The sequence below is a fragment of the Epinephelus lanceolatus genome, chromosome 17, assembly GCF_041903045.1.
Source record: "Epinephelus lanceolatus isolate andai-2023 chromosome 17, ASM4190304v1, whole genome shotgun sequence".
Lineage (NCBI taxonomy): Eukaryota > Metazoa > Chordata > Actinopteri > Perciformes > Serranidae > Epinephelus > Epinephelus lanceolatus.
In genome coordinates, this window is record NC_135750.1 from 10,503,984 (window position 1) to 10,522,500 (window position 18,517).

The following is an 18,517-nucleotide window of genomic DNA, read 5'->3' on the forward strand; positions in this document are numbered from 1 at the left end:
GATATCTCCAACTCTTTGATTGATAAATAGCACTACAGGTAAGAGACAAAAAATGTATGTTGGATTTTAGGGTGAACTGTGCCTTTAAGATACTTTCGGAGATCATGAATAGAACAGCAGAGTGTGTTGAATGGTGCACTGTGTACCATTTAAACACATGTCTAAAGTCTGTGTTTCAAAAGAAAAGAAGCACCAATGTAAACCAGCTTCACAGAAAACTGTGGATACTGCACATTTACGTCGCTGGTGCCCACTGTGGTGACGGCTCTTACTTTCCTCTTTCTCAGCTCTTGTGTTGACTCATAGATCCTCAAAGTGTATGTGGCTAAACTTTGCCTTCTCGCCAAAATGATATAACAGCTTTTAGTGTCTACAACAAAGAAGATGCTCCGGGACCACAGAACATAGGAGCACAGTGTGTCTGAGTGTCAGTCCCACAAGCCTAACGGGTCAGTCTCACCTGGCAGCAGCAGAAGATTGAATTTATTGATTGGGCCACTTCTTGTTTGTGCGTGTTTTCAAGGTATAATGGGTTTTGGATGTAGGAGGAAACAGTGCGGTACAGACAGCCAAGTGTGACTCTAAAGGCCCTTCCTGTTGGTTTTTGTGTTGCGGGTGTCATTAAGGTCACAAAGGAACTGTAAATGGAAATATATCACTGTTGTCAGAGTGAAACAACATAACTCCAATGTTGCCTTTGATTCTACCTGGAATTAAAGGAAGTGATTGTACTGAGTTGGATGGAAACACTTACTCAAAACACATTTTATGATTTTAACAGTCAATTTGAAGAGTCATGGTTGTTTCTGCTCTCCAAACACTGTCAGAGCAGTTACTACTAGCACTACTACTTTTATTCAAAGGGCATTTAAAAGCTGTTAAGAGGTGGATCTGTGTGTATTAATATGTGCGTGCTCACCGTGCCCCACCACAGAGCGTCGGCGTAGGTGGCGAACTCCTTATTGAATTCTTTCTCCACCAGATAAACCAAGAAGGAGGAGAAGATTAGCACCAGGAACCCGATGTACCACGCAGTTACCAGCTCCTAAAAGACACACACACCAAAAATCATTAAATATAAAGCTTTATACAGCACTTCACACAGGTTAAGAGATAAATGTCATGTTTTGGATACGCTGGCTCCAAACTGAATTGACACCTTTGAGGGATAAAGTTTCTTTTTAGTTGCTATGATATAATTGTTGCAAATCACCCTCCGTTCCTCGCTCGGATGATCTTAAAACTCTTTTTGCAATAAGATTTAAAGCTTTAGTGCAGGGGTGTCAAACATACGGCCCAGGGGCCAGAACCAGCCCACTAAAGGGTCCAATCCGGCCCACTCAATGCGCTTGTGAGGGCTAAGAGGTACCAGGTTTAAGGAGCAAGTTAAACATTGAGTAGCTTTCTTCGGTGGATTGCCCTCTCTGGGTTGGGGGAGAGTTACCACCTCAAGCGAGGAAGCTCAAATATCTTGGGGTCTTGTTCACGAGTGACGGTAGAATGGAGCGTGAGATGGATTGGCGGTTTGGTGCAGCTTCTGCAGTGATGTAGGTGCTGCATTGGTCCGTTGTGGTGAAGAGGGAGCTGAGCCTGAAGGCAAAGCTTTCGATTTACTGGTCCATCTACGTCCCAACCCTCACCTATGGTCATGAGCTCTGGGTAGTGAATGACAGAATGAGATTGCGGATACAAGTGGCCAAAATGAGTTTCCTCCGTGGGGTGTCTGGACTCAGCCTTAGAGATAGGGTGAGGAGCTCGGACATCCGGAGGGAGCTCGGAGTAGAGCCGCTGCTCCTTCGCCTTGAAATGGGTCAGTTGACGTGGTTTGAGCATCTGATCAGGATGCCTCATGGGCGCCTCCCGCTGGAGGTGTTTCAGGCATGTCTCACTGGTAGGAGGCCCCGGGGCAGACCCAGAACACACTGGAGGAATTACATATGTCATTTGGCCCGGGAACGCCTTGGGGTCCCCCAGGAGGAGCTGGAAAGCGTTGCTGGGAAGAGGGATGTCTGGGGTGCTTTGCCCAGCCTGCTGCCCACGCGACCCAGCCCCGGACAAGTGGATGAAAATGGATGGATGCAGATGCATTGCAGCTCATGAAACGTACTGTATGTGCCAAGTGCGTAGGAGAGCTACAGTGGCCGACACGAACACACTAATGGTCCTATCTAAAGCCAGTGCTTGGTTTGTCTGTTGACAGCTCATTCTAAGGTTATGAAAACACAACTGTTATTATAATCCATTTCTGCCAATGTGTCCCCCATAATCCTACACACTGGACCGTAGATAATAACAGTTTGCAGTACAATATCATGAAAACACACAAATGGACATGATATAACATACAAGCAGCAGATGCAGCAGGCACAGAGCAAATAACACCTTCGTATGTTGAACAAACAAAAGGGAGAGAATCTTATGTACCTGTGGCAACAAGGACTTGAAACAAACACGACAACTGACTGAAATGATATAGTATTGTTGAATGATAGTAATGTTAAAGTATAGCATTGTTAAGAGATAATATCAAATACCATGTTGACGCTGTTAACAAAAAAAAAGTTATTTAAGTCTATCCACACTTGCTTATATACTCACCAAATTATTTCTTTATCTTAAAGGTCCAGTGTAGGATTTAAGGGGATATATTGGCACATATGGAATACAATATAATAGGTATGTTTTCTGCAGTGTATAATCACCCACAAATAAGAATCATTGTGTTTTTGTTACCTTAAAATGGGTCGTTCCTATCTACATAGAGAGCAGGTCCTCGCCTACGAAGTCTGCTATGTTGCACCGCCATGTTTCTACAGTAGCCCAGAAGGGGAAAAACAAACACTGGCTTTGTATAGGACCATTCACATTTTTGTGTTTTTGTGTCAGCCACCGTAGTTAGTGGAACCCTCCGTGACATGCCAAACAGCATCAGAAAAACATTGATTTTCAAATGAAACTACTTTATTCAGTGTTTTTACTGATTTAAATCGCCAGGTTCGATTGTTTTGGAGACGAGGAGACAACTGCAGATTATTCGGCTCCAAGTAAAAACCTCCTGAACATCTGGATCTTAAGCTATCTGAGAAATAAGGTGAGCATACATTAGCAGGTGCCAGGTTAGAGGCACGTGTCTACAGTAAAATACCAAACAGCTCAAACTAACACTGATTTGTAACATGAAACTGCTTTATTCAGGGTTTTTACCAGTTTAAATCACCAGAGGTCTCATCTCTAAACATTGCATACGATCAAAATGAGGTATATAAAGAAAGAGGTATATACATATATACATATACATATATATATATATATATATATATATATATATATATATATATATACATATAGCTGGACTTATTCAGCCGAATATTGCAAAAAAAAAAAAACAACACACATTCGGTGGAATAAGTGAAAAGCAAGGCCAAATAATAGCGGCGTCTTTTGATAACGCAATCAAACAGCGTGCGGTGACGGACAGAGTACAATGTCGGCAGTGTGGCGATATTTTACCTCGTCCGTCACCGCACTCGCATTTGCGACTAAAAATAGTTTTGTGCGAGCAAAATAAATCATTCAGCACGCTGTGTGAGTACAGATTTCAACCAGCAGCTGAAACTAAAGGTGAATCCTGGCAGTTGTGGGTTGAACGGGGGTCACAGACACAGACAGGAATACGTATTCCTGTCAAATACGGCGGTGCATGATAACGGCTTACCGGTGACGGAGAAGTCCAGCTCCAGGTGAATAACTTGTCATGACTGTCCAGAAGTACCTGAACAGCCAAGCTGTGGCGGCACACAGTATGTGGCGTATCAGAGGAGAAGCGAGCCGTTCACATTTCTCTCTCTGTGGCAGGTAACGGCCCACAAACCTCACCGCACTTTAGGGACTGTTCTTTACTTATGAAGGGACTGTTCTTTACTTGTCAGAGGAGGAGGGTGGCTGGTTGATTTTTATTTCATTTATTTATTTTATTTTGATCCCCCCTATGTTAATCACTTACTGATGCTGTTTTTGAAGTATGAATAAGTCAATAAGTAATTTATTCCATTGAAATATCATTGATGTATTATAGAAAAGTGATGTATCTTTTTATAAATGACACAAGGCACATCTGCCTCATTTTTGCTGTGGTATCATAATACTACTCGTACCGTGGGTCCCAATTTTGGTACCGTGACAACACTAATCTGGAGGGGGTTCATCTGCAAAAACTAAAAAACGGCATTCGGTATTCAGTACTCGCTATTCGGCCAAGCGTTTATATTATTCGGCTTCGGCCACAAATTTTCATTTCGGTGCATCCCTAAATGAGACCCCCAAATATTTGTCTCTAAACTGGCAGTCTGTTTTTTAAAAGTGCTACAGGTACATAACTAAAATAAATAGATTAAAAGAAAATAAACAAACATTTCAAACCGCCCTACCTTGCTATGTGCATACACTACAGATCCCAGCAGCTTCCAGGTCCCTCCCCTGCGGTCCATGCGCACCATGCGCAGGATCTGCAGGAAACGGAGGCTACGCAGCGCAGAGGTGGCAAAGATGTTACCCTGGCTACCGGCTGAAACCACGGCAACCGAGGCGATGAGTACGATGATGTCTGGGGAGTACAAGAGAAAATTAAAGGTCACAGGTTCCACAATATTAGTAACAGGAACTGTGGTTGACTCACCTACTTTCTGGATCCATCCACCCGTCCATCCATCACCTTTAAAACAACTATTGATTCACTACAAGCTGTTTGTCTCTATTAGTCTTCTTCTGTCAGTCCATCACTAAAACACCCCACTTTGTCTTCTTTGATATTTCTCAGCACAGAAACTTCCTCCCTGCTGAAGGATGGAGAACCACTGTCCTCTGACGGGATGTTTTATTCTCCTCTGATGTCAGTAACATCTCAAGAGGACATTTTAAAAACTTGACTGTCAATCTAAAACTTAAAGTGTTTTGAAGAGTGATGTGATATCAGCAGGGATGACTAAGACAAGAATGATCTAATACAATAAATGTTTGACTGTTAAACTACAGGTAAACAGTGAAATAGAAACACACCATTGCTGTGTCTTAATTGGGATACTTCCATCAGCACACTTCCATGTAGTACACTGTGTCCACTGCATACTTACTTGCATGGTGTGTGAATTTTGACAGGGTAGTGCTGTCTCAAATCAAACATGGCTGTGCATTTATTTAGTTATCATTCATTTATATGGCGATTGCAACATTTGGCTGCTTCTTCTTCTTTTTAACCCTTTGAAACCTGGAGCAACATCACTTCTCTTGTGCTGGTTTCGGACGCCATTCCCAAGTATTTAAACATTTGAACCCTGAGCAAATTGGTGCGATTTCTCCAAAAACCATGGGGAAAAAAGGCAACAAGCAACTTGGTGAGAAATGTTCCACAAGTTGCAAAAAATTAATAGATTTAGAGATATTTTTTTTTTATTTAATCCTTTTTATTAGGAATAGACAGATAACAATACATAATTACAAGTGTGAATCCCCCCTTTTTTAAACAGGACAGGAACATTGAACAACGTCTCTGCATTAAAATATAATAGCTATAAATTATGAAAATGTTGTTCAGTATTTTTCAAAACAAGACAACAGAATGGAATGGAAGTTTAGTTGTAAATAAATAAGTTATGTTAAAGAAAAAATAAGAGTAGATAAGTAGAATAATAAAAGAAAAAAGAAATATATATATACACACATGCACACACATATCAAAATTCATACATACACACATATAAGTACAATGAAAAATAAACTAAATTAAATTAAATTAAAGAAAGAAAGAAAATAGCTAGGAAAAAACTGTATTTATTCATTTATTTATTCATTATTAAATATTTAAAATCATGCTACAGAATTATTATAAATTTTTAACTCTTTTTTTCCAGGTTATTTCCTTGTTTGTTTGCTTTTTCCTCTTTTTTTAACTAATTTTCTTGTTTTTAATTTTCTAAATTTACTAATTTCTTGCTAATTTTTTGGGTCATTTCTTTTTTCATTGCTCATTGCCCACTTCCCATGTTTGTGGAAGAAACCAAGCTAATTTGCTCAGGTTTTAAAGAATAAATGGCAATTTGCGAATTTGCCAAAATATCCGCAGACGTGTTTGCATTTCCATTTTTTTTGGTGGTGCCTTCCCTTTATGCTACATTGGCATGATGGGACCAAGACTACACCACAGTGCACTGCATTTTGCAACACCTGTCAGTGTAAATGCACTTATGCACTTTAAATGGCAAGGATAAGTACAGAAGAATGCAAATTGAGACACAGCATATACCTTCTATTGCTTAGACAGTCAGTGACACACTGTGACACCCACACACACAGACCTACCTATGACACAGAACGGTTTCCTGGCGAAGCGGAGGCGTCCCTGCCAGCCTCGGTAGCGACAGCAGCAGCCAGCACTCCATATCCTGATGATGTACTCCAGACCAAACACTACAATCATCACAAACTCCTGCAGAACACACACACACACACACACACGCACACACCCACATGCTTAAACCTTTAAATGCTACAGATGCAGAGGCACAGGCAGTAAAGGCAGTTGTAGCTGTCGCCTACAGAAAACACTCTCAGATCAATCTGCTGCATTCTTTTAATAACAATAGTCTTTTAATCACCTACACCAGCTGGATCAGCTTTACATTTCTGAATTACTGTGTCTCCTGGCTATTGTGGGATCACCGTAATCCCTCAGGTCTTCTGATCAAGTCCTAAAATCTAACTTCACCTCTAAGGCTGACCGCACATTTGCAGCTTTAGCTCTCAGTCCTTGAAACCATCTTCCCTTACCTATAAAAACGCAGAGTCAGTGGATATTTCTACGAAGCTATTAAAAACTAATTTGTTTTGTAAGCACTTTGTTTTGTAACGTGTATTTGCCTTCTGTGCAGTTTTAATGCATTTATACTGTTTTTCTCTGTGTAGTTTTAAGACCTTTTATCTTCTGTTTCTCAGCTTTGTTATTTTTCTTTCAAGTTTTTATTGCTCAGCACCTTGTAACTCTTGTTTGAAAAGGGCAATTCATAAATAAAATTTCCTGTCTTACTATTTCAAAGGTCGATATAAGGTAAATGTTTAATAAATTACTTGTACTATCATTTTTGGACATGGTCAACATGTTGTCATATCCTGGCGGGAAAGAATAGGCGTAATTAATAACATTAATACTGGCTGTATTCCATTTAGGTGTGCCAGTTCCAGGGTCCTCTTATTACGCATGCTGGCTCACTTGTTTGACTCACTGCGACACTTCAGTGGAACAGAGCCATCCTCACTGTTATTAGTTACACCTGAGCTTTTCCTGCTATGACAGTTAAAGATGTCTGCAGTAAGAAGGGCTAACCTTGTTTTATATTTGTTGGAATAAACTGCGAAATCATTTCCTTAAAAGGTAGTTCAACAATTTAGGAAACAGGCTACAGCCGGTAGCGAGAAAGCGTAGCACACTGAATCCTTTTCCTCCATGTTATTGGAGTGGAAGCAGAAATTCAGAGATGGATCTCATAACCTGGGCAAATGAAAACAAAACTGTCTCCAAGGCTGCTACAACAGGTGATTCATATTTATGTGGCTTCAGTAAAGTGACCCTGTGACGTCTGCGCACTGCTCTGTACATAAACAGTGTTTCTACTTAAGATGGATGTGTTGTTGCTTCTAGTTTATTTGTGCTACATCCTCCCTCCTTCCCTCCGCCCCGCTGTCCCCGTGATTTTCTGCTTAATCACATCTGAAGCGCAGATTGTTCACTTCAATTGAGTTGTAACAGCTTGATTTTGATCTTGAGTAGCGAGGGACCTATTACAATTCATTACAGTGCTGAGGATGCACAATCAGCATTTCTAATTCAGACATGAGCATCACTCACACACACACACATGCACACACACACACGCACACCACACACACACACACACACACACACACACACACACACACACACAATACTATTAACATAATCATGTAGAACTTTCAAAATTCATCAGCGCAGAATAAGTAAGTCCTCCCTGGGAGACACATCCTGATTGAACACACTTACTCTGTGTGTGTGTGTGTGTGTGTGTGTGTGTGTGTGTGTGCTCTCGTGCGTGCATGTGCGTCCTACCAGGATGAGCAGGCAGTGTGCAGAGAATTCCTGGTGAGCAGGGATTGTAGAAAATACTGAGAGAACCAGACATCCGAACACCAGGATGAACCTGTGGAGACAAAATGCCCACACACACACACACACACACACACACACACACAAATCAGCTGTGCATAATAAATCGAATCATTAAATAACGAGTTTTGGCTCAGTAGCTCAGGTAATGCACACATCTGTAGCCACACACACACACACACACACACACACACACACTGAACCTGCAAGCTCTAAAATGACGTGATTATTTCTCCTCTGCCAGGCTACATTAAGCAGGATTTAAACCGTACCAAACATTATTGGGACCAGGCTAAGACTGTTTAAAGCTTCACCAGGCTTTATTAAATTACTGTTACCGTGGCGATTCAGCTGATTCACATACTGTATGAATGGACTGAACACAAACTAATCCCTCTCATAGTAACACTGGCTGAATAAGCAGTTGACACAGCGCCGCAGGCTATGATTGTGGTATTTGTTTGATTTGTGGTCCAATTATTCACTTAGAGCTGAACAGGGAGGAAAAATCTCTCAACAGCAGAAATCTGAAAGTTATTTTTGGCAGCATTATTGGAGTGACGTCACCACTGTTGTGATGCTTTTGTACTGCACAGTGCCATCCTTTCTCTTGCACCTTACAGACATAGGACTGCGGTTATTAAAGGGTCAGTTAACTAAAATTAAGAAAAATATACAGTGACTGCACGAGTGTCCACCAGAGCTGTTGCTCATAAACTTAATGTTCAGTTCACTATCGTAAGTCGTCTCCAGTGTTGTTCCCTAAATTTGGCAGCACATCCAACCAGCCTCACAACCACACGTGTTGGTTACGATGGAATGTTGTGCAAACCAACTGTTGCATCAACTGTTCGGGTGGCTGTTCTTTATTGATCTTGCAGGTGAAGACGCTGGATGTGGAGGTCCTGAGCTGGTGTGGCTACATGCAGTCAGTAAAATCATTCCAAAGTCGTTTAATACCTCAGCTTTGTCAATGATTTCAGTGTCAGACACCCAATGCCAAAAGACACCTTTTGCAGCAGTATGATACGCCGCAGCTGGATGTAACTTTTCGTGGTGTTAAGATACACCGCTGGTTGGCTGGATAGCACCTGTCACAGCAGTATGATATGCAGTATGATGGCATCAGGTTGAAATGCTGCTGGTAACGACATAATATAAGAAACTGCAAAATCCAACAAACTGCAGACTTTCACTCGGTAATGTAGAGCCAAACCATGATGTTCTTTTCAAAACATAACTGCATGCTTTTGTTGCCTAAAGCTAACCATGTGCTTCTGTGGACATCCCAGCATTGGTAGCAGTGTCCTGGAACGTCAACAGCAGACGTGGGAGGATACCTAGCAGGTAATGTGAAAACATGACGTCCACTGACAAAGCAGAGATATGTGACATCTTTGGATAAGAACGTGTTGGGCCTGCAGGTGTGAGGCCAGTTCGATGTACTGAAACGCAACCTCTCTTTCGAAAAACATTTCAATCAAATCTCCAGTACTGCCTTCCTCCACCTAAAAAACATAGCTCAGCCTCGCCCATCATTCTCCCCCACTGCTGCTGACACTCTCATCCATGCCTTCATCACATCCAGAATTGACAACTGTCACAACATTCTTTATGGTACATCATCCAAAGTCCTGAATAAACTCCAATGCATCCAGAACTCTGCTGCCCGTCTGCTCACCCATCACATCACCCCTGTCCTTCAGAATCTCCACATCCAATCCAAAGTCCTTCTCCTCACTCATAAAGCCCTTCATAACCAGGCCCCCTCCTACCTCACCAACCTGCTCCACTGCCACACTCCTTCCCTCAGTCTCCGCTCCTCTGATGCCACCCTCCTGACTCCACCACTCAGGCCCAAACACCAAACCTGGGGAGACGGAGCATCCTCCATAGCTGCCCCCTCCCTCTCTTTTCCAAAACACATTTGAGACTGCGCTGACCTGTCCCAGCTCAAATTACTCACTATTATTGGTAGATCTGTGATTCAGCCTGTGGTCAGTTACACTGCAGCTCCTATCAGGACCAGAGTGGAAGTTGGAGCTGTGATAACGCTACAGTCAAAGAAGAATTCTCTACGAGACATTTTCTAATCTCGATGTAAACACAGATTACATCATTCCTCATTTTAAGTCCAGTGAGATCCCTCCTCACTGCCAGCCTGACCCAAAATACCCCTCCTCTGCTGCCCAGAAGAAAACCTCTTAGCCCCATGTAAGTCATATGGTAACTTGGTTAATGAGCAAATACAAATTAAAATTCATAAGGAAGCTTCCAGGCAACATATGCACTGGCTGGCAGCCCCGGCCTGCTGTTCTCTCTGAGCGATGCCATCTGTCCTTATGATATTTACTGTCTTCTGATCTCTGCAGATCTGTGAGTGTTTGTTTTCTGTGTACAGAATATGTTCCAGCCTTATTCCCCTCTCCTCTCCACATCCCTCTCTGTCTTGCTTTCTCTTTAATCTTTCATGCTCTTTGTCTCTACGTCTACCTTCCTCGTCCTCGCCTCCCTTCTCCGTCTCCCATCTCTCAGTCTCTGCTTGGGTTCACTTCTCTCTCTCTGACTCTCTGGACACCCTCACCATCACTTTGTCTCTCCTCTCGCCTGACTCTCCGGTGTGACTGATGCCACCAATTATTTTCCACGTGATCTACGAGGAATATGAAAAAGGCGTACGCTCGTGTGTGTGTGTGTGTGTGTGTGTGTGTGTGTGTGTGTGTGTGACGAGTGTGTGTAGCTGTGGCTGAGTTACAGCAGAGGAGGACTGATGGTTCCTAACATCCATCCCACATCTGCATCTGATACTGGCTCCTTCTTTAATAGCTCTTTACTGTCACAAAGACAGACAGACAGACAGACAGACAGACAGCCTGGAGAGCAGATCTACAAACATCATCCAGTTGTGGTGTTGATGTTCGTGTGTTGACAGGAGTGAGGAGTGTAGCTAAGTACATTTTGATATACTTGTACTTGAGTATTTCCATCATATGCAACTTTACACTTCTACTCCACCACATTTTGGAGACAAATATTGCACTTTTTACTCAACTACATTTATTTATTAGCGTTAGTTACTTTGCAGATTGAAATTAGTGAGACAAAAAATGACACCAGTGCGTTACCTGGACAGTAATCCTTCATTGGGTCATCATGGACATGAGTCAATACAGTATTGATCGATAACACAATCACATTATCACAATGTCACAGCAAGACATTTGGATGTAAGATAACAGGAACTTCTGTAGTAATATCCTATATATTCACAATTTCGGGACGTTTGTGCTCCCCACTGACTTTACCAGGAAGCAGTGGCGCACAGAGTTCAGAGAGCTGAGGATGAGAGCCAACACATCCTCACTCCAACCTTGTCACATATCAACGTTTGGTCATGGACTTTCCACATCCAAATACGACATGTAAGGTATGGTGGGTGCGTTGGTTGTTGAAGTTCTGCCTGTTACATGCATTGTCTTCTTTTCTTCAACAACAAAACACGTGGTTAGGTTTAGGAAAAAAGAACAGGATCTGGCTTTAAAATCTTACAGGACACAAACACTAGTCTCCCGGGTGAAAGTCAGTTTGTTGGACCCATCCACCACCCCTCCGACCCTCCCACTTGGACATCTGCTGCCTTAACTTTCATCTTTGTCCGGCTGCATTTCCCCCCAAGACCACCGGGCGCAGCTAAACTATAACGGCAACCGGCTGCATATCATGCCGACATTAAAGGACGCTTTTTTTTCGCAGAGTGAGACCGGGCTCGGAGAGCAGGTGGGCGGGTGGACAGGTGTCAGAACTGTGCAGAGTAGTCTGGGGCTGTTAGTGGCCGTTTTGGTAAGGAACCGGAACCAGGGCGAGTGAGACAGGATCCGGAATTCGATGGATGCGCCTTTCCGTCAAAATAAAAGCACCAAGCTAATAAAAATGTGGTGAAACTTTAATTTAAAGAAAGTAATTTACTAGAAAAGCCCCAAGCCATTAAGTTAATCAATTTTCTTACACCCCTCATCACCCCAAATCGATGGTGCGCCAGAATTTAAAGTTTTACTTTGGTGAATATTTTTACTTTGGTGAATTTGGTGAATTTGGTGAATTCGGCATCCGCTCTCTAGACCGTAACCAGAATCCAGACAAAATTCAGAGTGAATCATCACCAGGCTCTCCACTTTATGTGAAGAGCCTGGTGACGCGAGGCTAGTGCAGAGCACCAGAACAAAAACACGTCAAGGAACAGTATGAGAATGACATCCATAACACGTGTTTCACATTTATCTCAAGGCAAAGAGATAACTATGACCTGGATGAATGAGAATATCCACAGGCACGTTTCACATTTAGCAGTTTCTGTGACACGAGAAATATTTTCCAAACTAGCAGGCCTAAAGTCACTAGACGCCGCTGTTGTAGCAGGGATTGGTTTTCATGATCACTCCTTCACATCTACATCTGGGCATCTAAGACAATAGATCTCCATCTCGTTGGCCAAATATATTGACACGCAGCTTGTGAATAAATGGCACGCGTAAATATACTATTTATCACAGTTCAAGCAGTCTTTTGTGATATCTTTATCGCTCAGTGAAGGTACGTTTTTAATATATTGTGCAGCCCTTGTTGACATTGAACAATTTAGTGAGATGGAACAAACTGAACTGTCTGTTAGTTACCACCTGAGTCTGAGTTTTCATTTTCACACAAATAACAGACCTTAATATGGTAAAATAAAAAGCTCAGTTCAGTGTCAGTGCACATGAAATCAATCACATTATGCCAGCAATTATAAAATTAAACAAAAAAAATCACATCTGAAAAAAGTTTTTGTTCAAGGCTTGAAATAAAAAATAAAAACCCTCATGTTCCTGCTCTCTCTATGTATTTTGAGGCCTTGAGTGAACAAATAACAGAGTGAAAGAACCAAATTGAATACCGTGTGCCTGAATGAAAACCTAAAGTGTTACTTCTGTGCACAATGACTGTGATTGCAGCCTTGGGCAAAATGAGCCCATCATATGAAACTGAATAGCTCCTGCAATTTACACACAGAAGCTACATGTACAACTTATTATTCTGCTGTGATTCCTACGTCACGTTCAAAATGACGTCTCCCATAGCTGTATTTTTCCTTTTTGAGGGAACCAGATACAAAAACCACCCACTGACGGAGATTAACTATTAATCATGTTCACACATGATGATGAGAAATAATTAACATGTGCACTCTGACCCACATTTTTAATCTGAGTTAATAAGATTGGCACATTTTTACATATCATATCTTAGATGCATTAAACATGTTATCAATATCACTGTGCACTCATGCACACTGTGTGATTTCTATCTGTGTGCCACCTCTTCCTGTATTTCAACTCATGATGGAATTATTCCGAGGGTGCACACAGGCCAACGTGAAGCTGCTGTTGAATGATGGGAGTGTGATGACACATGCAATCAATAACGCTGTTACATTGATCAGTCCCCAGGTAGACAAGCCTCTTGATCAGTCACTCAGAGGTGAATTGCTGTAATACAGATGTCTGTGTGGCCATGTTTGAGAAGTTAAAGCACCACAGTTTTTCTGTAAAATCTTTTTTCTTCTTCTTTTCCATTAATATTTTATTGAACACAAACAGTGTCACCAAGTGTTAACAAATCAAATATATGTACATACACTACAGGGGGAAAAATCCACAGTAACTTTATAAAGTGATAATATAAAAAAAGCATAAAAAAACAGTACACAAGTAATTATAAAAAAACAATAACACAATATTCCTACATAAATATGCACCACAGTCCTCTCTGATCTACAAGCAGCTGGTAGAGAGCTCACACACATGGCATATGATGCACTTCAAGATACGTCCACACCAGCAATGTACTCCAAGTAACTTCTCCACTTCACCACGTATTTCTCCGCCCTGTCTTTACAACTCAGAGAGATTTGTTCATATGATGCAATTTTCGCCAGCTCTGTGAACCTCACCTTGTGTCCTCCAGTGTCTCATTATAATTTGCTTTCCCACCATTATACTGGTCTGAATAAAGCCCCTGGCTCCACAGTGAGATGTCATGTGTGGGTCACTGAGAACATACAGCCTCAGACAGAACTCAAAGCTAATCCAGGTAATGGTTTTTATGCGTTCATGAACCTTTATCCAATAGTTCTGAATAATGGGACGTTTGCCGAGTGGGTGAAGAAGAGTCCCTTCAGAGCTGCAGCACTTCAAACAATCAAGTCTTAATCATCGCATATCATCTGTTAAGACATAGGGGTGGTTGATTTTCTCATCTAACTTTTAACAAGAAAGCAAATATTCCTATTTTTCAAAAATATTAAACTATTCACTTAACTTTTATTGTAAACTTTGATGAAATGTTTGTGATGGATCGGTATCTCAAGCATTTTCAGTTAATTTTACAAAGTGATTTGGGGGATTTTACTCTGTAAAATGGACATCAAATCCATAACGTTATCTGCCTACTACCATTTAAAAAACACGACTAGAGTCAGAGGAATAATGTCAAAGCAAGGCCTTGAAAGGCTTACCTACACCTGTATATCCAGCAGATTAGATCACTGCAATGGTCTGTCTGTAGGACTTTTAAAACAAGCTGTTCGTCAACTTCAGCTTAATAGAATGCTGCTGCTACTGCCCTGACAAAAACTAGGAAATATGACCACATTACTCCACTTATCTGGGGCCGGGTCACGAGGGCAGCAGGCCAAGCAAAGCACCCCAGACGTCCCTCTCCCCAGCAACACTTTCCAGCTCCTCTTTGGGGACCCCAAGGCGTTCCCAGGCCAGATGAGATATGTAATCCCTCCAGTGTGTTCTGGGTCTGCCCCGGGGCCTCCTACCAGTGGGACGTGCCCGAAACACCTCCAGCGAGAGGCACCCAGGAGGCATCCTGATCAGATGCCCGAACCACCTCAACTGACCCTTTTCAACACGAAGGAACAGCGGCTCTACTCATTTCAGCTGCTTGTATCTGCGATCTCATTCTTTCGGTCACTACCCAGAGCTCATGACCATAGGTGAGGGTTGGGACGTAGATGGACCAGTAAATCAAAAGCTTCGCCTTCTGGCTCAGCTCCCTCTTCACCACAATAATCCGGTACAGAGCCTGCATCACTGCAGAAGCCGCACCAAACCGCTGATCCATCTCACGCTCCATTCTACCCTCACTCCCTCGCTTGAGGTCACCATACTCCGGTTCTAATATCCTCTGGGGCCGACCTACTGACCACCCCAAGAGTCAGAACAAAACATGGTGAAGCAGCGTTTTGTTATCATGCAGCACAAACCTGAAAGATGTTAGACAGCCCCGACTCTGACCTCTTTTAAGCTAAAAACTTTTTTACACTGCCTACTCCAGTCCACCCTGTGATGACTGCAACCTTATTATTACACTCAATTTGAAATCATTTTAAATAATCTCTTATCTTTGCACCTCTTGTCTGCACGTTTGCTATTCTTAGTGGTGATCATTTAGTAATTCATTTTACCTTTTATATCTTTTTAATCTTCTTCCTCTTTTCTGTATCCTTTATGATGTTTTAAATCTTATTGCTCTGTAATGCACTGTGAACTGCCCTTGTGTATGAAATATGCTATACAAGTAAAGCTGCCTTGCCTCCTATGTGTATCAAGTTGTAAAAACTAGAATACAGCACCCAGGAGTTAAGGCCGCACACTGGTCTTGATGCTTGGCAGCTGTTTCATGATGTTTAGTACCTTTAAACAGCTGTCATATTATTCAACAGTGGCAGCGCGGATGTGACGCACTTTGAACGTTCCACTCTAAATGTCAGTTAATTCCTCTTATTAAATATCTCAGCTGAGTGTTGCCCCGCTCTGTCGTCAATATGTCAAACCAACATCTGGTAAAGTTGGTGCTTGACGTCCTCGGCGGCCTCCAGACAAGTTCCAGTTGTGAGAGAGCGGCCACTTTGGTGCATATGGTAGCTGACAAACTGCCTCTGACTTTATGCTGATGAATGACCTGAGGACCCACAGAGAAAACCAAATACAGCCAAAATCCTGCACTACTTCTCTACCAGCTGACGAAGACGGACGAAAAGCCTGAGCACAGGAGGTGAGTGTGCGTTATCGGGTCCTTGGAGATTTGCAGCACAGGCTTCAAAGGCAATTTCATGACGAGCGTGATATCTTGGAGTGCAGGAGATGCACACAACTAGAAACCAGCAGCAGTTACATGGCACACTGAAAAATGTGTTTCCAATTCACAGATTTTTAAATGGTGTTCCTTATTAAACTTTGACCAAATGTTCATCCTGCACTTTACCAAACTAAACTACCTGCTCTATATGTTCTATTCACCAACATTTCCATGTAACAATGTGTCAGATAATCCTTTCATTCCAACAGTGCACAATGCCACGTTTGATGGTGTCCACAAATGTCACCTGAATGTTCAGACCGCAGGCAAATCAGATTACTTTCTTAAATCAGATCTGTGTGACAGACTGTCTATGGTGTTTATGCAGGTGATCAGATCATGTTTGTGTGTCCAGACATCGCCAACCTATGTGGATCGGTTACTGTGGTAACTATATAGGCATCAGTAACTATCTATACTGGTGGTGATGCGGCTTTTCAGTGCAGAAGCATGAAAAACAGAGGTCCATTGTGTCGCCCTCCAAACAATCGGGCTATCAAGTTGTGGTGCAGCCAGTGGACAATTTATTTCAGTGTCTGATGTAAGACACATCACAGCAAGAGGGTTTCTGGTTTGAACCCAGGTTGGGGGAGCCCTTCTGTGCAGAGTTTGCATGTTCTCCCCGTGTCAGCGTGGGTTTCCTCCAGGTACTCCAGCTTCCTCCCACAGTCCAAAGACATGCAGGTTAATTGGTGACTCTAAATTGTGGTTTTCAGTTTGCAAATTGTTTCAATTATCTTTTTGGTGTTTTTCTAAAACCAGTCTAGATACAATGTGGATATGCCAAAAAATTGATTTAGGTGGGTGGTCTGAACAAGGCCAGAGTTTGTGGGGTGGGCAATATGCATGGATGATTTCAATTAAATTGTAAGAAATAAATAGAGTTATGTGAAGGTTGATCCATGCTCATATCTGTCTATTAACCCTTTGAAACCTGGAGCGACATCCCTTTTCTTGCGCTGCTTTCAGGCTCCTTTCGTACTGAGTATTTAAAGCTTTGAACCCTGAGCAAATTGGTGCAATTTCTAAAAAAAATACATGGGAAGAAAGGCAAAACGCAACTTGGTGAGAAATGTTCCACAAATTTTTAATTTTAATTTTTTTTTTGTTTAAAAAATAAAAAATAGGATAATAAATAATAAATAATAATAATAAATAAGAAAAAGGGAAAAAACTGTATTTATAATTATTATTATTATTATTATTGAATTTTGAAATTATGTTGCAAAATAATCATATTTATAAAATTATATTACATATTTTATATATTTATACATACTTTATTTTATATATTTAAAAATTATGATGTTTTTTATATTTTAAAGCACTCTTTTCAGGTAATTTCCTTGTTTGCTTCTTTTTAATTTTCTATCTTTCTTTCTTTCTAATTTTCTCTTTTTGCTAATTTCTTGCTATTGATTGGATCGGTCCTTCTTTTGTCGCTTCTTCCCATGTTTTTATAAGAAATCAAGCCAGTTGCTCAGGGTTCAAAGGGTTAAATATGTAGTAACCAACAGCAGCCAGATAGCCTTGTTTAGCATAAAGACTAGAAAGAAAGGCGGTAAAAAAAATCTGTCAACCTATGCCAACTAATTAATGTTTTGTTTACACCAATATGCACTATAAATAAATAAGTGAATAAATGCATGAATACACACGCAGCCCCAGAGCACACTCCATACACACACACAACTTCAGAGAGAGGAATATCTGACTCTACATTTTCATGTGGATGATAAATTGCCCCTCAGAAGACACATCTAAGTGGGAGAGGATTTTAAAGCATCAAACTATCAGCAGAATGTGTGACTGTAAATCTACACTTCTGCAAGGACGCTTCTGAAGCTCATAAATTGGTCTATGTGTGTAGCACGTAAATATGAACAAGTATGTTTATGATAAAAATTGAGGAACACTATAAAAGGGCACACGTTTCCTTTCTGTGTTTTCATGAAATAAGCATCCGAGAATGGGAAGAAGAGAAAGTGTGTGTTGTATGTGTGTGTGTGTGTGTGTGTGACGGATTGGGTACATGCAAGGTCAGGGTTTTCCGCACAATACTGTCTGGTATCATTATCTATTTCCTTCTTTCTTTCTGTGCCAACCATGCATACCCTTTCAATCAAGACGGAAGGAGGG

The 18,517-nt window shown here is 41.5% G+C and overlaps 1 protein-coding gene across 5 annotated transcripts in view; it reads right to left on the bottom strand.

The window, feature by feature from the left end:
* kcnq5a (potassium voltage-gated channel, KQT-like subfamily, member 5a) overlaps positions 1-18,517 on the bottom strand; it is a 160,645-nt gene that overhangs the window by 44,024 nt on the left and 98,104 nt on the right. For all 5 annotated transcript variants that reach the window (XM_078160662.1, XM_033613298.2, XM_033613299.2 and 2 more), the window contains exons 2-5: positions 8,135-8,225; positions 6,355-6,481; positions 4,428-4,603; positions 920-1,045 (exon numbers count right to left, since the gene is read on the bottom strand). In XM_078160662.1, the coding sequence (XP_078016788.1) occupies positions 920-1,045; positions 4,428-4,603; positions 6,355-6,481; positions 8,135-8,225 (520 nt within the window). The remainder of the gene's footprint in view (positions 1-919; positions 1,046-4,427; positions 4,604-6,354; positions 6,482-8,134; positions 8,226-18,517) is intronic.